Source organism: Cucumis sativus, chromosome 1 (assembly GCF_000004075.3).
Source record: "Cucumis sativus cultivar 9930 chromosome 1, Cucumber_9930_V3, whole genome shotgun sequence".
NCBI classification, from domain to species: Eukaryota; Viridiplantae; Streptophyta; class Magnoliopsida; order Cucurbitales; family Cucurbitaceae; genus Cucumis; species Cucumis sativus.
In genome coordinates, this window is record NC_026655.2 from 1,250,197 (window position 1) to 1,276,162 (window position 25,966).

General features: G+C 33.7%; 3 protein-coding genes across 3 annotated transcripts; 1 reads left to right on the top strand and 2 right to left on the bottom strand.

Annotated features, from left to right (window-relative positions):
• Positions 1–2,371: 2,371 nt before the first annotated feature.
• On the top strand, positions 2,372–4,578 carry LOC101214626 (transcription factor MYB1R1). Its single transcript, XM_004138088.3, has 3 exons — positions 2,372–2,808; positions 3,030–3,238; positions 3,652–4,578. The coding sequence occupies exons 1-3, from the start codon at positions 2,508–2,510 to the stop codon at positions 4,069–4,071; spliced, it is 930 nt and encodes a 309-aa protein (XP_004138136.1). The 5' UTR covers positions 2,372–2,507; the 3' UTR covers positions 4,072–4,578.
• Positions 4,579–6,252: 1,674 nt separating this feature from the next.
• LOC101214867 (serine/threonine-protein kinase AtPK2/AtPK19) lies at positions 6,253–9,320 on the bottom strand. The gene is made up of 6 exons (XM_004138089.3): positions 7,996–9,320; positions 7,752–7,834; positions 7,533–7,653; positions 7,264–7,437; positions 6,896–7,003; positions 6,253–6,812 (listed from the first exon to the last, which is right to left on the bottom strand). Exons 1-6 carry the CDS (start codon positions 8,671–8,673, stop codon positions 6,525–6,527), a joined length of 1,452 nt encoding a protein of 483 aa, XP_004138137.1. The 5' UTR covers positions 8,674–9,320; the 3' UTR covers positions 6,253–6,524.
• A 1,646-nt stretch (positions 9,321–10,966) lies between these two features.
• On the bottom strand, positions 10,967–24,900 carry LOC101215103 (transportin MOS14). Its single transcript, XM_011661497.2, has 27 exons — positions 24,604–24,900; positions 23,380–23,457; positions 23,162–23,224; positions 21,896–21,943; positions 21,663–21,809; positions 20,880–21,011; positions 20,722–20,762; positions 18,510–18,601; positions 17,835–17,962; positions 17,022–17,097; positions 16,805–16,925; positions 16,595–16,694; positions 16,159–16,240; positions 15,797–15,879; positions 15,186–15,305; positions 14,786–14,837; positions 14,380–14,535; positions 13,784–13,907; positions 13,610–13,691; positions 13,447–13,535; positions 13,290–13,364; positions 13,151–13,205; positions 12,598–12,717; positions 12,422–12,514; positions 12,187–12,332; positions 11,838–12,015; positions 10,967–11,702 (listed from the first exon to the last, which is right to left on the bottom strand). Exons 1-27 carry the CDS (start codon positions 24,724–24,726, stop codon positions 11,424–11,426), a joined length of 2,883 nt encoding a protein of 960 aa, XP_011659799.1. The 5' UTR covers positions 24,727–24,900; the 3' UTR covers positions 10,967–11,423.
• Positions 24,901–25,966: the final 1,066 nt, after the last annotated feature.

Here is a 25,966-nt window from a genome sequence, read left to right on the forward strand (position 1 = left end):
TCTATCAATACAATCTGTTTTCATTACTAATTGGATAAACATAAATGTATAAATAGTTAAAACTGTTAAAAGTCGTTAAAATAGATTTAGACTATTATTATTTAACAAAACTGCATCAATAATTCTCTAAAATCATTAAGGAATTTTTCACTTGTCCATAGTAAGTTTTTAGAACTTATTTGGTAAAAATTTTGAGAACAAAAGTTCAATAAAGACGTATTTGTTGGGTTCTATTTATACATAATTACATTTTTGAAAATACAAATTCAAATTTTGCATACCAAATTAGAAACAAAAATATGATATGGACTGCCTACTAAAAGCATACGTGATTAATTCATTATATATAAAACACATAAAACAAGACTTGAATTTTATACCAAATCTCTCATTCCGTTTCTTTTACAATGTATTACGTACAAAATCAACGGTTATATTTTTATTAGATACACAAATAATTTTTAAATATTTTTAGATATAATACTTATACTAATTTTTTAAAAAAAAGTTTATGGACATTTTACACTTAAACATGAAAAATGAAGTATAAACTTAGTCAAAATAGGAAAAGTTAGACATTGATAAAAAGATAAAATTGTCTACCATCATTGTAAAATTGAAAGTATCTTTTTAAATATTTGTATGGGTTACCTTATACCTTTTGAATTATATATTCAATCTCATCCATCATTCTTGTTAATGGTGTTAATTTTTTGGGAAATAATAATATATTGACTACTTTATTTGGTCAAGCTACAACTCCTATCATTACATTTTATTCTCTTTTAACAATGTTTGCACAATTCAATTTTAAAAACGAAATATATTTAAATATAATAAAATAAACTAAAATATTTATAAAATATCGTAAAATTTAAATAATTAATTACATTGATAGAATATAAAAATTTGTAAATACTTTTAACATATTTACAGTATTTTTGTAGTACATTAAAGTAAGTTTTGTTAAATGATATATAATAAAAACGATAGTTATAGTTGTACATAGAAAGTTCTAACAAATAGAAACTGAATAATTAATTTATTAGAAAACGGTAAAATATTTTTCATAAACCAACGTGGTACATAGATTCAGTTCGTATGAGTTTATCGTGACAAAATATATAATTGGTAATTTTTTATATAGTTGTTATTCTTTTGAAATTTCACCTTCACTTAATTATTAATCCTTAAAGTAATATGTATTGTAATTCAGTCCAATATATGAAATTTACAACATGATACAAAATAATTTGTAAGTGTGGACAAATTTAGACTTAGCTTTAAACTCTTCAATTATACTAGTATGTGATTAATAAATAATATTTTCATACATTTTGATATGAGAAATTATGGTAAATAATAAAATTGTAAAAATTATTAATAAAATTTCATATTCTATTAAAGATATTGTTAATGCATTAATATTATTGATAAAATATAAAATTTTGCTATATTTTGTAAATATTTCGATTCAAATTATGCTATATTTGAAAATACATCTTTAACTATAAACCTTCAAGTTTTTATTTATCATTACCTAATTTGTAAGAGTTAAAGTTAAAAATATATAGAAAAAAAACTAACATACACCCAAATAATTATAAAGCAATTTCGAAAAACCAAAAAAGTTCATTGACCCACAAAAAAATAACACACATAACACGATATTGTACTAAATTGACAAATATTGTTTAGATTTTCCTACCCAAATATAAACTATTTTTTAAAAGATTATTTGTTACTGGATTTGGCTACCTAATATCTAAACGGACATTCCAACAAAAAAAAAAAATGAAAAATGAAAAATAAAAGAGAAAAAAAAGGCAAAACATGAAATATTAAAAATAGTATAAATGATAAAATATATTGAACATTTTTTAAAATAATAAAATAAATTAAAATATTTACCCACTAAAATAAATTTTTGAATTTTATTACTAATAGTCTTCTATCACATTAGTATAACATATCATACTATACGTTATATAATTTATTATAAGTTGTAAATATATCGTAAAATTTGTTATTTTAAAAAAATTTCAAAATATTCAGCCATTTTTGTTTTGTCAAGAAGGAAAAATAGTTTGTTTGTTCTTTTAATTATTATTACCGTGAAAAAATCCATGGTAATAAAGTAGTATTTAAACCATCACAGTATAAGGAGTAAATAAACTATGTTAAATTCAAACGGAAGAAAATTTATAGTTTAAGTTTAAGCGGAAAAAAAATTGACCTTGATTTACTCAAAAGAAATATATATATATATAAAAGAAAATAAAATTACCACGTTTTATCTTGAGGCGTGTCTGCACCGACCTCCACGTGCCGCGTGTGTCATCTTTTTGTTCTCCTTCTTCTATATATACACACATGCTTCTCTCTAAAATATCCTTCTTCTTCCATATCCGCCACGTTTCCTTCTCCACTTGTATGCTTTTCCAAACCCCTTTCACCCTCGCCGTTTCCGCCTCCTTCTTCGTCTTCGTCCTTCTCTCCACCTGATCATGCGGAGCACCTCTGCTGCTGTCAACGAATCCGCCGCCGCCGAGACCGGTGGCGGCAGTCCAGGTGAGATCATGCTGTTTGGTGTCAGAGTGGTGGTGGATTCGATGAGGAAGAGTGTGAGTTTGAACAATCTGTCTCAGTATGAACAACCTCATGATGCTACCGATGTAATCGTAAACGACAATAATAAGAACGACCTTGTTTCCGTCAATAACAAAGACGATGTTGCCGCTGGTTATGCTTCTGCGGATGATGCTGTTCCCAACGCCCGAGGGAACCGCGAACGTGAGCGCAAGCGAGGTTCGATCGGCATCGGATCTCCGATCGCCTTTGATTTCTGTTTCTCTTATTGATTCGTTTTAATTTCTTCTAGTTTCTGATTCTTTTTTTGCCTCCTGATTTCTTTAGATTCAATTTTCGATCTATTTAATTTAGTAGAGTAGCTCCGTTTTATGATCGGAACGTACGGAAAGAAACTAGAGTTTGGCTTTTGAATTTCTGTGTTTGTGTTGATAAAATAGGTGTGCCTTGGACTGAGGAAGAACACAAGCTGTTTTTAATTGGACTACAACAAGTAGGAAAGGGGGATTGGAGAGGAATCTCTAGGAACTTTGTTAAGACTCGCACTCCAACTCAGGTCGCTAGCCACGCTCAGAAGTACTTTCTCCGCCGGAGCAATCTTAATCGCCGTCGCCGTAGATCTAGTCTTTTCGATATCACGACGGACACGGTAACTCACTAATACTTTTTCTAATCAATTACTATATGCTATTTGTTTGATTGTTGAATCTGATTACGGAATAGGGATCTTAATCCCTAACTTTTCAACAATCAAGTTTAACTTGGTTGTCAATTAGGACTCAACTAATTAGGTTTGTGATTGACAAAATCCATGATGAATTACTCTCTATGATGATGGATCTAAGTTTCTATTTCAGTCTTACATTTTCTTAGGCAGACGTTGACCTTTAAAAGACCAAATTGCTTAAATGATTTCATATTTCTAGCTTCTGCTCTTTAATTGACCAATAAAAGACTTGACTTATGCATCTCAAAATTTCTATCATGTCGCTCACCAACCCCCAAAAGTTTGAATTTCAAGATGAACTCTGATTTTTATTTCTTTTTCTTTGCTTTTGTTAGGTCACGGCTGCTCCAATGGTTGAAGAACCCTTGCAGCGTAAAGAAATTCCCTCTCAATCCCATTCCTTCACTCCATCAACCTTACCTGAAATTTCTAAAAACAACGCAATCCCAATAATACAAACTTTACCAGTTTCATTTGGGCCAACACCATTAGCCACCCCAACCAAGAATCTAATAGAAAACTGTGGTCCTAGAGAAGTAAACACAGAAAATGATGGATCACTAAAGCTCGCCCTTTCTGATTCGATCTTTTCCTCTAATCAAATACGAAATGAATCACCATCATCATCATCATCATCAGCTTTATCCCTTCGCCTTTCCTTAACATCTGACCAAAGAGAAACTTCATCAAGACATTCAACTTTCCAACCCATCCCAAGTTTCAATAATGGTGATGGGATCATAAGTGCTGCATAATGAAAAATTTACAGATCTGAGAGGAAGAAAGAAGAAGAAGAAGAAGAAGAAATTATTAACAATTAGAGACGACAGAAGTTATTAGGTGACTGAATCTGATCTGATCCAATCATGTTTTTTGATGGCATCTATGTAAAATCTAGATTCTTCTTGATGATTTGCTGTTGTTGTCGGTAGCTGGGTACTGACTGAAAATAATGAATGACTAAACTATTCTGTCTCTGTGTTAGAAATGAATTTAGTTTGAAGGAAAGAATATCCAAGTTGGATAAAATGGGTGGTGGTTGTTGTTGCAATATTGTGAAAAGGAAAGAAAGGGAGGGGGGAAAAAGGAGGTAAAATTCCCCCTTGTTTTTGTGTATGATGTACCATTAAAATTTTTGTCAACCTTTGAAAGGAATCACTGATGTCTCTCTTCTCTGTCCTATCGTTTTTAAGTGATCATCTGATCTCTTTCTTTCTCTCCAATAATATGGTTATTGGTCAGTATTTTGGGGCCTTGCATTTTATATGTGGTTTGAGGTTCTCCTCCTCTTATCTTCCATACCCTTCTTTTTATCTCATCAACATTTATGCAATAGATTCCATCACTAGGGGATCTAGAAATTTGGTTAGAGGTGAGACTTGAACCTGAATCTGAATCTGAAGATAATAGAAAACAAGTTTACCACTTGGTAGGTTTCATATACTATATGACGAGGATTAAGTTGAAGGAATTTCGAACCCTCTCGACCTTACCTAAATTTGTTTCTAAAATAAGGGAATGAAAAATTAAATTTGTTTCTAAAGTAAGGGAATGAAAAATTTGTTTCTAAAAATAAATTATCACTACATTTTTTAAATTTGCAAGTAGATAATCTTTTTTATATACACAATTATTAATTATTTGTCATATTTGCATCACACAATTATTAATTACTAGTTCTATTAAATCCTTTTGGTATGGTACACAAATGATAGATGTATTAATGATGTTTGAATTTTTCTATAGGAATTAGGAGTTTTCTTCTCGGTAGAAAAAACCAACAAATGATAAAATCGTTTATCATTCATTACACTTTCTTCTATCTATATACTATTTTACTATTTTTGACAGTTATGGAAATTATAATTATGGCAGGAGTTGCAATTATTTGCAAATAGCCCTTAAATTTATATCAACATAAAAAAATATATAAAAAAAATCCATTTTTACAATTACGTGAATTTGTTTTGAGTAATTTTGAGAATTGGAAAAGATTGAGGTCAAATTTTTAATTAGTGAAAGAGGTATAATTGAAAATATTCTAGGGACATTTTATGCAATTTGTGCACCTAAAATCTCTATTTATTATTAGGGTTGTTTGATGGATATAATTATTTTTGGAACAACGAAAACTTATAAATCAATTAGAAGTAGAAAGAAAGAACCTTGTTGAATATAAAATGAAATCCCCACAGGCTTTGATACTTCTTTTTGCATGTGCCATTGTCTTTCTTCCTGTACTTTTAAAATCTAATCTTGTTATCTTTGAAAATTTTCAATTGTACCTTCCATGACTTTGAAAATGAAATTAAAATGTTAGCATTACTTTAGAGGGAATCTATTCACTTATTTGTTTGTTTTTTATTTCCCTACATGAGCTGTGAATGTGATGTGTTTATTTTTCCTTTACCATTAATTTATCGTTTCGAATCTCATCTTTCTGTGTTGAACAAAATCCATTTGCATTTATTATGATCTTTTTATTTCTGTTTCCATTTAAATGGAAAAAAAAAGTTGTTTGTGATTAGATCTGTGCATATAATTTCACACATTAGAAATTAGTCACTCCTAGCCCTTAAATAAGATTCTAATAACCAAACCATACAGATTAAAATTGCACTTTAACCTAAAGTTTCAACTGTATCCCAAAAAGTCACCAACTTTTCATTATCCAAAACACAATAATTTACCCCAAGGATGGAATTATTGTGATAAAAAAGAATGAACCTGTTAGAAAAATATACAAACAGGTGTGAGGGCATGCAAAGACATCATCGTTGTTTGAAAATTATAGGTATTGGTGTTCTAGCCACGGTGAACGAGTGGTACAACCTATAGAACAGATTGGTCCAAGTAATGTCGTGCAGAAGCCATTTTTCAGAAACATGGATGATAACTGCATATATGCTCGATTTGATGGAATTCAAAAACAATAATGATGAACCAAAGTGTAAATCAACTTTCATTAACACTTGATAAGAGTATTTGCAAAATAAAAAAGTTAAAAAACAGTACTTTTGATCACAGGAGAGACAGAGAGAACTTGGGAAGTCTAGAAGAAGTCACATTGAATTAACACAAGCATTTGAAAGTATCTGAAAGATTGCCAGTCACTGAATTGTGAAACAAGCAATAATTTAATGGCAGTATAGGACTCATGTACAGTTGCATTTACCAGTATATAGTGAAAACATCATGATCAGCAATTCTATCCAGATGATGAAAGCCAAAGGTTAGGAGCAACATAACTATATCCCTGGAAGTGTCCACCATCTGTTGGGGTCGGAGCTGGTGAGTCGTCAGGGGGCATTGCTGTCCAACAGTGATCGAAATTTGCTGTGCAGTCATTCCCACTGACATCCGGTTTGAATTTCGGTTGCAGCTCCCTACACTCCAATTTCTTCCAGTTCACAGGTCGAAACCATTTATGGTTTTTTATCTCGTCTCCTCCCTTCGGTCCACTACCTAATCTTTTAGAAGGCTCCTTTTCTAGCAGCTGTGAAGAACAATTCCTGTTATTATTTATGATTGTCGTGGAAATAAAGATGACAACAAATGAAAATGGAGTTCTTAGTTTACCCCTCTGAGCAAAGAGTGAGCTTCAGTGCTTAGGTATGGTGGAAGCTTCACTTTCTCTTTGATTATTCTTTCTTGAAGCTTCTTTCTATTGGTGTGTGTGAATGGTGGCTGCAAATAGTCGAGAAGAAAGACAGTAATAACAAGTAACTGTTAACCATCGGCAGATCGCTAGGATGAAGAACACAAGCATTAGATTGATAAATTCAACCAACAGTTGTAGCATTGGACTCTAGCCCCTTCACTGAATTTTCAGTTTTTAAACTTAAAAGAATGCATAGCATCACAAGCATAGTTGGTTTCCTATAATTCTTGCAATTGCGAATGCAATTCATCCATTCTTAGGAAAGGAATGACTGAATTTCATGTACCTGGCCACTAAGCATTTCATACAAGAGGATTCCAACACTCCACCAATCAGCATCTTTGTTATGGCCTCTAGAAAGCAAGATTTCTGGAGCCATGTATTCAGTTGTTCCACACAACGAATTCGACCGACTTGATTCATCAATCTCCTTGGCCAGTCCAAAATCAGTAAGCACTACCTGTATAGATATTAAAGATTCAGGAATAAAGGAAGAAAACTCTTTTTAATACGTGATAGGAAGAAAGCCACTACAAGATATTAGCTTGACATTACATGTCCATCAGCATCCATGAGAATGTTCTCAGGCTTGAGATCACGGTGCACAATGCCACAATTGTGAAGATGCGAAACAGCCGATACGATCTCAGCTGCATAGACTCTTGCCTGATCCTCACTAATTAAAAATAATCCATGATCCAGATCAAATGGAGTTCCTATAATATCATGATTAGTACGAGAACACAAACTTTTTAACTAAGGTGGGAGGGGTACCTGAAGATCCCCTGCCTGTACAGATGGTAAAAGAGATGTCCCCCATTTATGAAATCAAGAATCAAATAAAGTTTTGATTTGGTCTACAAATAGAAACACTTAGCCTATCAAAACATGACACAAGGAGAAACTACTTTGCAAATTCATACATAAAGATGCATTCGTCTCAAAATTCTCATAACTTAGAAGTCTTCTGTCTCATACAAGCAATCAAAAGATCAGAAAGAGGAGAAAATTTTAGTACCTGGAAAGAGTAGCGAAGCTGAACAATGAAAGGATGAGCAACTTTTGTGAGAATATCTCTCTCAGCCTTCATATAGTCCACATGATTCTTCTTTATAATAGTATCCTTTCTCATGACTTTCATAGCATAAATCTCATCATTATCAGAACCGTTTCCTTTACAATTCCCTTTCTTCCTCACCAAAAAGACCTTACCAAACGCCCCTTTTCCCACAACTCGAAGAATATCAAAATCCCCAACTCCAATCTTCCCCTGTACATTTTCTCCACTACAATTTTCAGTTTCACCAACCCTTTTCTCCTCCTCTTGAGCTCCATCACGAGTCGAGATTTCTAGGTCATTTTCTTCTTCTTCCTCCTCCTCCCCTTCGCTCTGTGAATCGACTTCTCGGAAAAAAGGAAGAGAAGCTGGAGGAGTTAACCGGGGAGAAGGACCCACAAATGAATGAGATCTATTGTGAATAACCACTGGTTGTTGCTGTTCATGGTGTTGTGGGTCCCCGTGAAAAGATGACGGGGACGGATTAGTAGGGCCAAAGACATCGTTGAAATCAAAGTCGTGAACGGCGGCGGCTGATGCAGAAGGAGAAGAAGAAGAAGAAGATGAAGGAATCGTTAGCTTCGTGAGATTGGCTACAAGAAGAGAGTGCATGTTCTTCTGAATCGATGCGGACACCATTGTTGATTCGAGAATCAAATCGAAGAAGGAAACCGTTGAAATTTAGAATAAGATTGACAACTAAATAATCAAAGCCAGCCGTGAATTTCTTCTGGGCGGGCCGAGAGCGTAAGAATCACATCGTAAAAAAGGGCAAGAAATCGAGATTGAAAGTGAATGAGATCAAATGGGGTGGAGGAAAACGAGGAGAAAAGAAGAATTTCGAAAAGAGAAAAGATTAAGAAATCGAAAAAGAGATTGGAATTGGGGAAGAGAATTCGAAGGTGGGATCGGAGAGAAATAGAAGAAGAAGAGCGGAAGGGAATTGAAAGTGAAGAGGAAGAGAGGGAAATTGAAGATTTATTGACCAATTAAAAAATAGGAAATTGAAGAATTGAGGTTGAAAATTTTGAGAAATTTATATCCAAAATTCCCTCTAAATTTTCTCTCTGATTTTCTCGGTAAACAAACACTAATTACTTTCTAGTTTTGGGGATTTTCAAATATTAATCAAATAAAAAACTATTTAGAAAAAAAAAAAAGAAGAAGAAGAAGAAGAAGAAAATTGAAGTTTGCATGAAATAGTCACGTGCAAGGCAAGAAGTTGGAATCGTGTGGACGAAAATTATGATAGAATATGAAGTTAATGGGAAACGACGGAATGAGAAAGGGACAAATAGTGAATTGTTGTGGCGGCTCGTTTTAGTAGTGGAATTCAATTTATAAATTGCACTTTTCTTTTTCTTTTTCTTTTTTACTTTTAATTTGCTTTGGTTAACAATTTCTTGAATGTTTTAAATGGTTTATAATTAATTATAATCTTCATAAGATTTTTTTTTAAAATTTCTATATTAAATGTTGCTAATAAGATTATGAACTAATTAAAGTATCTGAACTAACTAAATAAACAATACAATTTACCTAAAAAGATATTTTAAGTTGACCAAATGGTTGCTTCTTAAGTTCTATATTGTATTATGTAACTATAGAAAAATTACGGGTTTTTACAAAAAAAATATCTGTAAAATAATTACAATTTTGAAAGTGAAAAATGCCTCGAATTAACGGGTGCAATATATTTGGTACACATTATTGAACTATTTTGTTTAGATTTATTAAAATCTAAACAAATTTTTTTATCTTCGAACCAAAACCAATCAAATAAACATGACAAGAAGAAAGAGAGAAAATGACAAACTCAAATATTTTTAATATGCACATAAATTGGTCAACAAATCTATATTACTTTTTAAATAGATAGGAAAAGAATCAATGAATAAAATGGAAATTATAAAATTCTAATATTGCAAATCAAATTGAATTCATTTACACGAAAAAAAAGCGATAAAAATAATTAAACACTAAAAAGATAAAAAGATAAAAGAACTTCCATAAATATTTAGCGCTTAGGGTATATTATACCTTTATTCTAAAATAAAAAGTTCGTAATTTATTATTATTAGGATAGATAGGAACAAATATATATAAAGGCAATGAATTATCTCAAGAAAGAAAGAAAGAAAGAAAAAAGAGAATGAAATTCAAATAGCCTACACGCTGCGGTATCCTTTACCACCCAACGCAAAGCTTCATCAGAGACACTCAGTAGGAAGTTTCTGCTTCCCCTTTTTCTATTTTGCCACCATCTTATATATATATATATGTCTGTGTGTGTGCACACGTTATTGTAATTCTTATTGGCTCAACATTGAGCTGTAATGCGTTAAATAAAAAACAAATTATAAATAAAATCTTAAAATAAAAGAGAGGAAATGATTCTATATGACAAAAATGTATAACAAATTTCTGATTTTGTTGATATAATCAGAAAGTTTGCCCTATTTTGCAGATATTTTGATTTATTATCTTATATTTAAAAGGTAGGTTGTAGATTCTGTTGTCTTAAATATCTTATTTAGTTCAAATTAATGGCTGATTTTGAAATGGTACCTAAAATATGACTTCAAATTACTAGCAAAACGATGGTTATATATATAAATACATACAGATATCATACATATCTTGATCATTCAAAATCAATATAAAGGATTTAAAACACAATATTAATTACTAAAGAAAGAGAGTGTTCCTTTAAAGAGTTCAAAACAGTTTAAATTAACAGCAAGTCTGGAAAGGTTAATTTCTCATAGTTTATTGTTAGGTATGGGAGAGACCAAGTCAAAAAGAGGAGTAAAGAATGTGCCCTGTGAAGTGAACAAAAACACACAAATTAAACGACTTTTCAAGTTATATTGAAACGATGCAAAGGTACATACAATTAAGAGAATATAGAGTGTACTAACAGGGCAGGACGTTGCCATATTTGTAGAACCAAAGTTTCCTTTTCCTTTCATTGTAATAAATTACAACTGTATCAAAGCACATTACACCCCCCAAAAAAATGACATCCAAAAAGACAGCATTGAAAGAAAGAAAAAAAAGAAAAGAGAAAAACCACTCCACCATCCCATAGCTCATCATCAATTAAAACATATTGATCACCACCAGTTTCTCATTACACCCCACCCCCCATTTAAAGAAGATATAAAAAATGAACATTCTCCTTAAAAATTGGAGATTGGTAATTGATACACCAAATGAAAATGAAGAAAAAAGGAGGAGGAGGAGGAGGAGGAGGAGGAGGAGAAGGAGAAAAGAATAAAACCAACCGGCATTACACCTCAAAGGCAACTACTATATGGCAGAAACAACGACGAAGCCCTTGCAAAATGGCCTCCTCATTGTTAAAACCCTCCCCCATTTTTTCCTCACTATGATACAGCCAACAGATTAAGTTCAAGCGGCCTCAAAGCTCCTTGAACCATCTCTTGAACGTTTCTATTTCGTCGGCATACGTCTGAGAGTTCTTCTATTGGTACAGCAAGCGCATTTATATCGCATCCTGAGGCTGCATCTGATATCGCTTTTAGGAATCTCGACCGCTCTTTTTCCGTAACAGCGGTTGAGGGAATCAATGAGACACTTTCCTTGGCCCACTCTAATGCTTGTACTCTATAAGCTCGAGTTAGGGCTAATAGTGTGTACGTTACCTGAGAAAGTGGGATGGAATCATCATATGCTTGTTAGCAGACAATGGAGAGTGGCAAATTAAACCGTGATGATATTGATAGTTTTGCAAATTTAACATGTAAGCAACTATATTATCCACATGAAAATAAGAATACCGGCTCTAATCGAGAACTTGGCAGTGCCCCCGTTAAGGCTGCAACCAAAATTCGAAGGATAACATGACCTCGAGGTATCACAATTGCATCCCTTCTAGATATGTACTGTTCACTTTTGCTTGAATTTGCAAGATCAAAAACATCAGCCAAGAAAGTCAATATTGAATTTGAGGCTTCCCTGTATAGAATAAGAAAACGGTCAATTGGTATGTATCGCAACTATAGAAATGTATTCAGAATAATGTAAATAAACATATAAACATTACAGTTGATTAACATAGTTTTAGATAAAAGACTTGAAAATGAGGATCTTCATGAGAACAAGAGCTGGAAGATAAGTATATAATACCTATGCTGTACTGTGATTCCGACCATTGCACAATCGATTAGTGCTGGAAATACCGAAGAGGGAATAAATAATTGAGGGCAATAGCGTATACATCTCGAAGCCAAAAGAAAGCAATCATCGGCAATATCTGGTCTAGCAGTAAATTCCTTCCAAACAAAAGCAAGGACAACCAATTAGTAATTTAAATACCACTATAATTGAGGAAGATAAAATCGATAAACTACCTGCAGCCTACCTGAATAGTTGTGAGAAGACGAGTCGTATGCATGAATAATGCTTCAATCAAACTTTGGAGATAACTTGCGCAAGACGGATCAGAACCAAAAATCTGCAAGCAAGATCAGCAGTTTAACTGTTAGCGTAACACAATAATCGAAATTTCATAGCGAAGTGAGATGTATGGGCCCGAACCTTTATAACTTCACTAGACAAATAGAGAAAGCAAGGCTGATGGTGTTGCTTATACAGAGCTTGAATTTCTTCCAACATCGCTCCAATTGTGATTCCCATAAATCTACCGGAAGTTCTCACCTACGGAAAGTAAACTAGTAATTAATCAACAGAATAAATTGTTTCTTTGCACAAAATATAGCACTATTATCACAAATATTTCCCCTCAATAAGTGCCTCAAAATACGACATTGATATACATTTAAAATCTAGACATGAATCAAAGTCGTTTACATAGGATGAAGAGATATATATAAGAACATACAATTTGATCTATTTCATTATTTCATCAGGAGACAGCTATCTTACAGCCATACTCCAGTATGAATCATCAAACTGAACACTTATTCATGACAAATATTATCAGAATTATACTCGAGGAGTCCAAGTCAAGCGAATACAATCCCAGTCAGATCAAGTTATTCATTTATGGTTTCTTAATTTTCCAGCCGAGTTTTTGAACCACAAATGATTATAATAGTGAATCACCAAAAAAGAGGATCAGCAAACCTACAGCATATTTGCATGCACGACAAAGAGATTCCATCGTCCGCATGTCCCAAGCACGGCTAGAACCAAAGCATTAAACATAACCAGTCAATAAATTTTCCATAGAACATAATACCCAGATAATGCAATTAAAAGATACTTACATATCGAAGATGGCTTTAAAAATTGGCCAAAGCCTCTGTATTGCATCTGCAACAGCTTCAGGGTGATTTACATATCTAAAGTTGATTCCATTAATAGATTTAGAATATATCGTGAGAATTAGAAGAAACGGTGAGAAAGGTCAAACATTTATCACACCTGAATATATAGGCAAACCGATCAATATGGACTGTTAACTCATTAGAAGGCTTCTTATTTAACACTTCCGGGCCTTGATTGACAATTTCCTGATAATATACACGAAGTTGTTATAATTTGTCACAAGGATGAAAGAATAGTTTGAAAGGGAAAAAGAGCCAACCTGCAGAGGAGCAACAACAGGTACGCACAATGCCTCCAGAGCTCTTTTAGCTTGATCGGGCACAAGTTCTGTGATAACCATGCTGCAAAGAGAGACAGATGGAGAAGTCAACCTTTATCCAAACATAAAATTATGTTCAAGCGACCATTTTCAATACATTATCCAAACATGTACCTTAATGCTTCGACTAGGTGCAGCGAGTCCTCAGCAGTCACCTTCAAACTACTTTCTCCATTGACCGTCATATTATATATATGGAAGAGACCATCCAAAAATCCACAAAGCTTTCTCCGGCAATCTACTTGTAATATAAATGAATTAATAAAGTGGAATAATGATACCAAAGCACAAGATAATAAAAGTTCGGGCTCTATCTTTTATTTTGGGGCTATGTTGAAGGTATTCATCAAAGCGAAACAAACAAGAAACCAAGGAGAGTTTGTCACCCAATAACCATTCATTGGATGGCAAAAAGGTAACCTTCAAACTCTACCAGTGAATCTAAGGATATGGGAGTAGCAACCACATAAAATAATACTTCTAAAACCACAGCATGTCGACGCTTGCTAAAAATGTGATCTCAAAATTCACAATCTAACTGTGCTCTTCTTGAAGAAAGTACAGCAGACTAAATTACGAGTTATCTTGACAGCCACCAGTAAATATGCTGGTTTTACTAACATTACTGAAATGAAACATAAATAATCTAAGTCTACCTGATCCAGAAAAATACAGAACTAAATGAAAGCAATTTTAAGGAGATTCTGTACCAGCGCAAATATGTCTAAATGCCAGAGCTGCTGCAGCTGCAGAATCCTCGGATGTGCTCATTCCACTCATGAGGATATCAATTACTGAAGGTAGTATCGATTGCCCACTTGATGACGCATCAAGCCACTTCGAGTATGCTCCAACAGTGTAGCACACTGAAGATCCAACAAGACACAAATATTTATCTAGATAAACCAAGTTTGACACAGGACGTCTACTTATAAAAACATATCTACCACGAAATTGCAAAGCAGTCGATATATCAATATGTGTTAGTAGAACTTGATCATGAAAAAGAAGTCAAAAAAAGTGTGTGGATGATCATCTATTAAATCCACACCTCCATTTGAAACACGAATATTGTAATAGCATTACATCATAAGTAACATGTTCCATCTTTGTTACCTGTCTGAAGAAGTTGTGCTTGCTTGGGAAGTTTTGGAAGTAAACCCATGACCTGAGAGAAGAATGGAAAAGACAAGTGCAATTCGAGAATTAGAGACAACAGAAGAAAAGAATAAAATATAAGAGAATAGGCAGATGTAGAACATGCGAGAAACAAGAATTAAACAAGGAACAACTTTCTAGAAAGGGAGATCACATTCTCCAAATAGGCAAGAATGAGGTGGTCATTTCCATTTCTTTCATGAAACTCAGTTTCTCTTCAAAAGAAAAAAGAAGAAAGAAAAGAATTGTGTGGGCTTGTTTAACTAATTGGAGGACAAACAACAGAGATTTGAAAATTTTCATTCTTAGAAAAATTGTCAATCATTAGAGACAGAACAAACTTGGAAGATACTTTTACCTGTGGCATTATTTCAGTCTCACCCACTGAAACATAATCAGATATAGCTCGGATGCAAAACAAAGCAGCCTCTGCTGGACGCCATTCACTCTGTTCACTGTTTCCACAGCTTGTGACAGCCTACAGTGATATTTGAAAATGAATCAACCAAATGCAATAAATCAAAGGCTTTAAATCATGGTTGCAACACGTGATCCACTATGACAGGCAGTAGAAACAAAATTAATTGATGTACGGTTATTGTAGGAAAACTAATATACAACCATTTGGAAATGAAACTCATAAGATATCAAGTCCTAGGTAGATGTTTCACCCTAACTTAAACCTATTTTCTCAACATTTTTATTTAAATATGGTCTTTATTTACCACTAATCCAACCCAACCCACGGTTGGTTTGCAAATTCTTTTCTTCTTAAAACTTAATTTCAGTTAGAATATATACAACTACAAAATGCAGCCCGGGAAAATTTTTTGAGTCATACGTAAATGAACAAGTAACTCGAAGAAAAAGGATTGCTGTCCAGGAAAAAGATCCAGGGAATTCTTTTATATGTTGTGTGAGTAATTTATTAAGATGCGGAACAACCAAGGAGAAGCAAGAAATACACACCTCCACAAGCCTCACGTAAAGAATTTTCAGAGTCATATCACCTCCTAAAACCAAAGCTGCATCTATTAAGACATCTGCAACAGCTGGATATAAAACAAATATTTATTTGTTCAGTAACCACTTTACAGAATTATACATGGAAAATGACTAAATGAGCACTGGGAAAACTGAATTGTCTAGCATTCTACATTAAATAAGGGATCTATAAAGCTATATAAAAAAGATTTCCCGGTAGGCTGGAACAATTGTTGCACAACTTATAATATCTGCAAAAAGAACTACACCTTAACAACAGAAACCGTATCACAAAGCAACTAGTAAAATTTGATTGATCATATTCAACAAACTAAGCAAGTTACTACCATATCTAGTCTGCTTGAATTCCTTGAGGTCCTCATAAGAAAGGTCTTGATAGTCATTAGGATATTGAACTCTGAAACTAACCTGTGAACACAATTTTACTGGAAAATTAAGGCCAAAATTCATGTATGCAGATTTACGTAATTCCGTTAATAAATCCAGCATGCATATACATCTGTAAATCCTAGATTTCTAGCTAACAATAAATATTGTAGAAAAAAAAGTAGATACAAGCAGCAATTTTTCATGGCAAAATATTTGAGTAATATCAATCGATTATGAGCAAATGAGGCCCTATGGTAGACTACAATGAAGGGAATGATATTGCATCGGGATAAGTACTAAGACTAACCATATTTCAGTCAAAAATCTAGGAAGTGGAATATGTTCTAAAAAAAGAGGGGAGAGGGAAAAAAGTTTAGGAGGTGGAGAACTTACCAAGGATACAAGTGACTCATAAACTGGACAAAAGATTTGTAACCTCCTTTTCCTCTCAGCTTCAATGGAAGCATCATTGCCAAAAGAAATATAAGCATCTCTGGAATATTAGAACTAATGTAAGTAAAATTAGCTTTTAACAAAATACTGTCGATATGTTTGTGGTGTAAAAGAATCATAGTTGATACTAAAGGGCTCAGAATAAATAACCTTTTTGTCAAGTTCAACTGCAGGCTGTGCCAAAAATTAAAGGTCATGGAGGCAATATCATATTCAGGGTGTGAAGTAACTTCAAGTAGAGCATGGACGATTAACATCGATTCATCAGAACCTAGAAAGTAGACCAAAAACCAAGGGAAAAAACAAATTGAGAAAACAATATCATGAAGACAAGAATGTGCCTCAAGTACGTAACAAAATCTATTACCAGTAGCAATCAATTCAACATATGAATCGCCCATGTCAGCAAATAACCGAGCAATGGCCTTCACATCTTCTTCATCCTGAATGCAGAAATTAAAACAAGGTTAATTAACAGTAGAAATGAATAAACTTCAGCAATCACTAGGTATATAAAAAAAATTCCATTTACAGCCAACAACTTTGCGTAAAAGAAAACAAACTAAATTGAAAACCCACGGGCATTACTTTTTCATTGAATTTTCCACAAGTAGATCCCCGCATACCCCCCCCCAATGAGAAGAAATGCGGAAGGATTACCATGTTAGACATCAAAATAAAGAAATGGAGAAGGAATGAGGAAAGCGTTATCAACAGAAAATGAAGATATCATGATACTGCAAGAAAGTGCAACACTAACCAACAATGAGGAAGAGATGACATACAAAACTTTCTTTCGTTTGCAGGGGTGTGTTGTTTTGTGGGTTTTGTGGGATGAGCAGAAAGGTAGTTCTCTAGAGATGTGGAGAGGGATCCTAATGAGATTTGGTCTCTCATTCCATTCCCTGGTTCTTTGTGAGCTTCAATTTCAAAGGCTTTTTGTACCTATTCTAAGATGTTAGAGTCCTTTTTTTATAGAGGGTGCTTCATCCTTGGATTTGGTTTTTGCATGCCCTCATGTTCTCACTTTTTTTCTCAATGAAAGTTGTTGGTTTCATTTAAAAAATACATATAAAAAAAAGGTCTCAACAATCAATCTAGCTTTCCTAAACCAGAAAACTGAGCACTCTGTCACATAAAACTAGAGAAATGAAAGATGGAGAATCTGATGTAGCAATACCTTTGAAGAATCTCTAAGTTGTGCCTTCAAATTCATAACTTGAGGGACAATTACTTGAATTAAAGGCATATGCACTGGGAGACCACTTGAGCTTCCAGCTGCTGAATAGTGTATCAGTTCAGATATAACTGCACAAAAAAAGCCAAAGAAAAGTTTGTAATAATTTTCAAATAACCAAAGAGAAATTAGTAATAATACATGCAAAAATCTTAAAGGTAACCTGAAATCCAAAAGAATGAACATGTAGAACATAAGTTGCATAAGCAAAGGGTCAAAATTAATTATATAAACATAAATAAATATCAAAACACTAGTGAACACAAGGGAAACGTGCTATTAGTAGATAAGTCTAGTTGACTGCAAACGATGTACACTTCTTTTACATGGATGTTACTCATTCAATTAATTTTTTAGAAATGCAATAAAAGATATGAAAGAATGATAGCATTCCTTACACCAAGCTTGCTAATTATTTATCTTTTATAAGATCACATGCATATCTCAATCTAAAAATGTGATGGAAGGAGTATGGGACCGCAAACATTATAATCGGCTACTTGATGTTCACAACAGAATTAGTTCAGGCAATAGAAAAGCAGATTCATATGTTGGAATGTAGCTTTAAGTTTACTACAACGAGAAACTAAAAGCTTGGGACACGTTCAAAAGCAATACCGTTTACAGACGCCTCAGATAGAAGCTCAGAATTTAAACTCGCTAGAGCTGTAAGTACTAAAGGATGTGATGCAAGCATAGTTCCTGGAATCCTGAAACCAGAAGCAGTTGCACTAAGCCATTAAATTGTAATGCTCAACTTCCTTTCCTGACTAAAACCAAATAAGCAGATTCTGAAATCTGAAAAACAATAATAACAAATGGAAACTTCAATCTTTAATTTCTTATTGGAACAAACAAGTTTTAGAAGAAAATTGCTGATACAAAGCGATGGGAAAAGGGACAAGGCACCTCAAAAACCAAGGCCAAATAAGTTAAGAATGTGTTCCAAAGGCAAAGGACGTGCATCATGAGAGTAACGTAGTTATAAAAGAGCTTAATAAGATCCAATTTGAAGCAACAAACTAAATACTAAATGCAACTTACAGATAAACTATCGGCCATTCAAAAGTATTCATAATGTATTGTCTACCTTTTAGGCCAAAGATAAAAGCAAAGGGTTAGCACCATGTGCTGGAAACCCAATAACATAATCAGAAGCACAAGGGATTCTCTCAAGTTTACATGTTAGAATCCAATGCATATAGGACAATAGAACAAATCAACATGCATCCAACACATCCTAGACATCATCCATAGTACTCAAAAGAGAGAGAAAGAGAGAGAGAAGAAAAGCTGAGTTCGTAATAGAGAAAATAATATTAAAAGAAATGAGGAACAGAGAACTAGGATGATCATCTCTAACTCATGAAGCTAAGAAAATTACCAGACATCTTTTTTACAGCCATAATTTGTTATTATTACTATCATTATTTTTTTTTTGGTAGGACTCTTTTATAGCCATAATAAACAAAGGAAACATTACGAAAAATATGCACCAAAAGACAACCATGGAAACTAAAAACTTCACATGATCCCAAACATCCCCCAGTCTTCACTCCTTCCAAGTTTTCCCTGAAATAGCTAAAGTTCATAGTACTTCAACTTCACTCAATCCAAATAAACCACAAATTGCTTCAACTGCATTAGTCTAGAGAATTTTTTAGTTCAACAATTATTGGGGTGGGAGATCAAACCATGTCAACCTTCGGAATAGTAATTGGTGTCTTACCATTGATCTATGCTCGCATTAACTACATTAGTCCGAAGCATTGAGGATCACGAATAGGGCAATAAAGAGAGATTGTATAATTTTAAATAACAAAGGAAAAGAAAACACATTAATTTTCTTTGGATACCAGCATCTCCGAACAGCTCAAGATCCTGTGTAGAATATAAGGCACGCTAAAGAGAAGACTAAAAACAGATTTCCAGGGGAAGGTAAATATCAGAGCTAGCATGGAGCCAAAATCTTCTATTCTAGTGGCCATGAGATAAACACCCTCGAATAAATTCATGACGTACAACCAATCTTCCCATTCTGATCAGACAAGTTCCTCCAAGTGTGCCAACGCACCAAAGGTAATTAATATCCCAGCAGTTTCAACCAAAGCTTCTTTGGAGCTTCAAAGATTTGAGTATTTCAGGGATAATTGAGTGTCTAGTGCCCAAAAGCAGCCAATAAATTAACTCTATTGCTTGAACCTACTCTAACAGTGATGTTTCCTTTTGTAAAATCAGTAAGCCTCATTATTCGTTTCCAGCAGCCTTTAGGTTGCTACTTCTAAATTTGTTCTAGAGAACCAATCACTGGCTGGTTTACCATGAGACCACTGTACTTCATGCTGCAAAGAATTCCCTTCAAATGTGAAACTAGTACAACGAATTTCCTTCCAATCTCCAATAACCACTTGAGGAATGGAGCTTTGCTTCTTCTATATATGTTCCCAAGCCCACACCACTACATTCAATTCAGCTACTTACTCCCAGTTACCTATTCATTCTGTTTCAAAATAAAACTACATTATTCTAGATTATTTTGTGGATAATTTAATTATTTATCTTTTTCATGAACTTCATACAGCTATGTAACCAATATTCAAGTAAGAAACGAGATCCCTCAACCCACTCCATGTACAATATCCCAGAATGAAAGTGGTTCAGTATTCTCTATGATACAAGAAACTGATCTAGATATACCCACATCTACTTCAAATTTTTATACCCACGTGTACATCAGTATCATATACACATTTAAAAACTGAAGTTCATTTCTTTATCTTTTGAGCTATCTAATATATTGTGTAGAAAGTGACGTGAAGAACAGGCATACCCATGCTTTAATCGAAGCCAAGAAGCAAATGCCTCGAGCACCTGAAACATCCATAAAACCCAAGCGAATAAAAAAACGAGGAACTTCTATTTGACTACGAAGACATAATGACCAAACTTTAGATATAGGACACAGTTCTTATGGTTAAAAAGGCCCACCTGCTCCTTCAGCTCATTAATACTCAAACAAGCTGTCAAGATGCTAAGGGTAACTTCCATTTGGGACGTGAGTTCCTTTTCAAATTGACGACGTCTATCTGGGCGAGCTGCGATCTTGTAGTTGTATACTTCCTGATTGATGGTTGCCGAAGAAACATGGAAACATGCCATGAAACAAAAACCAACTGACCATTTTGGACTTATGATGTACACACATAAAAATACCTAGAAGCCCTTCAACATGAAATGCTTCTGCAGAGAAGAATATTATATACTCCAGACAATGCCCTATTAGCGGAAGTTTTCTAATGATGCTCTACCATATGAAACCATCTGTGTCATAGCAATCAAGAAATCTAAAACCACTGATCAATAATAGTTTACGGTTTTAATTCCTCATACTCTCTAGAAAATTGATAGCCTCCTATGCTACTTAAACGTGACATCTAGTAGATAATTTAATACAATCAAAGGTTCAGGCACTTTGTTCAATTAGCTTTCATAATTCATGTAATTGCTGGCCCCTGTTGGGTAATTATGTGATTGATAATCCATCAAAATCACAATTTGTACACTTTAGTGGACGTCTCAATACATGTCAGTAAAAATTTCAAGCCACAAAAACTGAAAATGCATTTTCTACCAGCATGGTGAAACATAGTCAACGTAGCATTCAACTTTCATGAAGAAAGTATGTATTTCCAAGTTTGATCGTTTTGAGGAAAAGATTTAGTGGTATTTCTTCCAAATATAAAGAAAAGATATCACAAGTTCATGTCATACCTCAGGCAAAACTGTCAGTAGCTCCAAAAATCCAGGTACGTACTCTGGATGTGAGTTCATCTCATTCCTGAGCCAATTTACAATACCACCTTCTCCCCAATCATCAGCAGGTACATGTACTGCTAATGCAGCCACCGCTATGCTAATCTATGAAACCAAAAATTTAACCTGAATCTATCCTTCCAATACAAGGGAAAATCATTCAATATCTTGTGAACTTTCAAAGAAAATACCTGAGTTCGAACTTTAGGTGGGCCCTTGTGAAATTTTCTTAATAAATTCTGCACGAAAAATTAATAGAACACAATATAATAAGTTAGATTACATGTTTTAAACAACACCGACCACCCAAAGCACACACAAAAAGTTATAAGGCATTCTCCCAAATCCACGTCAAATAATTACAAGAGCACTCAAGGGAGACACCACACGAATAGTGATGTCGCAGATTTTCCAAAACATCATATTTATTCTAATAAAAACTTCATTTTTTTTTCAACATAGATCTCCCACAAGGTGATATAAATGTCATTAAGCTAGAGGTTTTTACAATAAATCATCTCATAACTTAAAAGTTACTAATGAAGCCAAAGGCCCATGGCAAAAACTTTTGGTTGCCCATGAAGAATGATGTTTATGAAGCCACAGCATTTCTAAAGAAATGAAATGAGATTTTTAAGACCTAACTCCATTTAACCGGTAAAAACTCCTTGCATCCAATCAGTGGAACCTAAATGCATTCATTAACCAGGGGAAAATGATAAATATATAACCCAGATTGGTGACAGAAAAAGGTTATCAAGAACAACATTGCTTTGATTGCAAGTTGAATACAACTGTATGAGACTGAGATTGTAATGATAAGTGAATTTTTCTCTATATGTATACATATCTGATACAAACTTTCTTGTGCGTCATTTCAATTTCCAACTATCTGAAGTCACTTGGCCCTCCAAATAACACAAATATATGCCAGAATAAGTACTTTCAAGATAGTAAAGTGAGACTTAAAAGAGAAACATCCAACCAAATCAGTGGTGCACAGCCTCGATCCTTTACCACTTACTAAGCACTCTAATCTAAATTTAAGAAGCGGTCATATCATTTAAGGATTCTTTAAAATTTGTGTCAGTGGCAGCATGTAGCACACATTATGCAAGTTCCATCAGTAGCAGATTAAGCGGTAGACTATAAAGAACAGTTTTGAAGCAGGAAAGAAAGTCCACCACTAAAAATAATTTGAGCATATAATAGCAAGTCAAAGTTTTTTGGTACCATTGTAAATTTGTGTAATTACAAAAGATGTATGATCAGATATTCACCAACAGTTTAAAAAAAATTGTATCTAAAAAGAAAGCAATGTCACACCTCGAAACAGAAAAAAGCAAACACACATAACTAGATTGAAAAATAATATGACATTGAAGATTGAACCATGTATCTCTCACAGCTATAATTACGCTGATTAAGTGCTTAGCTACATAATACGGCATTCTTACGTTCAATGAGTCACGCAAGGGCTTAAATGCTTCTGAAGGCAGTTCTTCAAAATCTCTTTGTACCTGGATTAGATAAATAGTGGACTAAACTCAGAAAACAATCCAACAATGATACATTTGATTTAAACAACCTTTATCACATTACTAAGAACTCATACATTGATAAATGCAAATAACCAATATTCGGTAATTAACAATGAGAAATCAAAGAAGATTACCTTGCTTCTAAGTGTTTGAGAGCAAAAGATCAAAGTTTCCAAATTGCTGGTGGGTTCGTGAAGCAAATTATCAGCAACCTAAAAAATAAAAGCATTTCCTAAATAAACATGCGAATAATATTCATAAGGCTGCCGCAAAGGGCAGTGAGTAGAGTACTTATGAGTTATCGATATATTCACGACAGACTTCCAATATAAGGACCAAAGCCTCTTCAGATGAATGTTATATTGAATCTAACCAGATCAAATTTGAGGAGGAAGGCAGCTAACAAAAGTTTGAAATATTGGAGGACCCAAAAACGAAGATCCATATCAATTAAACTGATGGAATCATATGTATGTTTTGCTTTCAACTGTCAAAGCTTACAAGCACGTCGGACATCTCCTTAAACAATTTTAATAGAAAATGCAAACCTCGTCCTTAAGCTACAGCCTACATCCTTTACTAGCAAATGTTAGTGGATCTACACTTGAAATCATACCCAAATATGAACCTGGCCAAATCCAATCTAAGTTATTCCTGGAAACTGGTTCACGCAACAGTTGTGAACTTACTGAAAGCGAACAGCAATTGAAGTCTTTCCTACCTATATCCTCCATAATTAGACAGAGCCATTAAAGTGATTGGATGCTTGGAAAATGTAAATGCAATACTGTACTTGTTGTTGCATGAGCCCCAGGAAAAAAAAAAGAAAGAAAGAAACTAGAACATCCCAGCGGTATACCATTGAATTCATTCTATAAGTTTTTTGCCATTATCAGGTGTTAAAACTATTCTTTTAATGATTTGTAATTCCCTATTCAAGAATCGATCAAAATCTATATGTGAAATTATTTGTTTCTTTCTCCAAAAAACAAAAACTTTCACAGAACAAATGACAAGGTGGGAGGGGATGAAATCCCATTCTTAAGTCTGGTGGAGTTACTACTTCTTCCAACGTAGTGGAGTTCAACGGAAAAAATAAATGTAAGAGAACTTCCAAAATGAATGATTACTGGCAAAAATTGGTAAAAAAAAAGAAAAAATCCCATAAACAGGATTCACTCCCTGACGCATATAAAGCATTGTACAGTAACTAAAACTCGAAAAAACTCTACTTGTTGATTGGAATTAAGCAAAATATAAACAAAAAAGAACACTAAACCAATCATCAAACTCGCAAATCATAAATTCCTCTCTTCCAATCGAGCACCAAAAATCAAGGAGGTGATTGAAACCAATACCTGCCAAGCATCAAGAGTACGCTGGAAGTCTTGAAGCCATCGATCGGCCTGCATACGAAAAGCATCATCCGGGTGATGGTACAGTGCGTTTAGGGCTTCTTTCACTGTATTCTGAAGCTCCATGTTTGACTCGCAAACCAATCCCAAGACGAAGCTAGAGCTCTTCAAATACTCTGCCTGTTAATCCCTCCTCTCTCTCTATGTTTGTCTCTTCTTCTGCTTCTTCTTTCTCAATTTTTTTGGCGCCCGCTGTGGAAGCTCGACTGAAGAGAGAGAAGATGGGGATTGGGTACCGTTTCGATCAGTCTCGGGGTAGAAGGAAGAATCTCAACCGTTTGATCCAACGTTTGACCTTTGGTCAATGACTCCACCATTAGGTAACACAACGAATTCCGTAGAGGATCTCTGCCACGTGGCGGCTGACTGGATGAATTCGTGCGTCCGGACCCACCGTCTCCCAAATTTGATATTGAAATCTCTTTGTGAAAAAATTTTGAATTTTTTGAAAAAGAATTATATGTGACTTTTTCATTAAAATAAATAAATTTATTTATTTATTTTTATTTTTTGCTACCGATACCAACAGATCAATTATAATCCTTTTTATTTTTTTGGGTGAGGAAAAGCTCAATTATAATCTTTAGCGTTGCTGTCTAGTCATAAATTATTATATTTGCATCATATCATATGGCGTTGCCTTCTTTCTTAATTGATTTATGCGTCACGCTACAGTATTCAATTATTAATACTTTATAATATAAATGAATATTCCTATGCCCCTCGTAAAATAAATGTATATATTCAAATATTTTAGGGGCAGTTTTGAACGAGTATTATACACAGCAATAATAATCTTTTTGCTAGGTAAAAACTACTAAAAAAATCTCCAAATAATTATAATAAATATTATTTCAAAGCTATTGTATATTTTACTATTTGATATACTTTTTACTATTTGACCTACGACATTTTTTATTATTTATTGCCGTGTTTACTATTTCTTTCTAGTTTATAATTTATACTAGAAATGCATGTTATTATAACATGTGATTATAATAACTCACTTCTTACTTCAAACGTCTTTTTATAGGTTAGAAAAACATAATAAAATTGATTCATCAGTTTTCGTGACAATTCAAATTACTCCACGTGGTGATATTTCCTAGTTTGTAATGAATCAAGTTACATTTTACGTTTTTTTTTCCTTTTTAAATTAAGTATGTATACTACCTTTACCTCTAGCTTTCTTTATTTCTTATATAGGAATCGATAGTTACCAATACTTGAAAAAGAAAAAAAAAATTAAAAAAGTTGTTGAATTTTGAAATTTGTCTAATAACTCAACACACTACATTTAAGAAAT

Bases quoted from the DNA above. Each gene is read 5' to 3' on its own strand.
- LOC101214626 (XM_004138088.3), top strand. From the start codon at position 2,508: ATGCGGAGCACCTCTGCTGCTGTCAACGAATCCGCCGCCGCCGAGACC. The intron at 2,809-3,029 runs GTTCGATCGGCA...TTGATAAAATAG, and splicing joins CGAACGTGAGCGCAAGCGAG to GTGTGCCTTGGACTGAGGAA. The intron at 3,239-3,651 runs GTAACTCACTAA...TGCTTTTGTTAG, and splicing joins TCGATATCACGACGGACACG to GTCACGGCTGCTCCAATGGT.
- LOC101214867 (XM_004138089.3), bottom strand. From the start codon at position 8,673: ATGGTGTCCGCATCGATTCAGAAGAACATGCACTCTCTTCTTGTAGCC. The intron at 7,438-7,532 runs GTAATGTCAAGC...ATATCTATACAG, and splicing joins TCATGGATGCTGATGGACAT to GTAGTGCTTACTGATTTTGG. The intron at 7,004-7,263 runs GTACATGAAATT...GACTATTTGCAG, and splicing joins ATGAAATGCTTAGTGGCCAG to CCACCATTCACACACACCAA.
- LOC101215103 (XM_011661497.2), bottom strand. From the start codon at position 24,726: ATGGAGCTTCAGAATACAGTGAAAGAAGCCCTAAACGCACTGTACCAT. The intron at 20,763-20,879 runs GTGGGCCTTTTT...TGGATGTTTCAG, and splicing joins TTAATGAGCTGAAGGAGCAG to GTGCTCGAGGCATTTGCTTC. The intron at 13,365-13,446 runs GTGTGATAAATG...AATCAACTTTAG, and splicing joins CGGTTTGCCTATATATTCAG to ATATGTAAATCACCCTGAAG.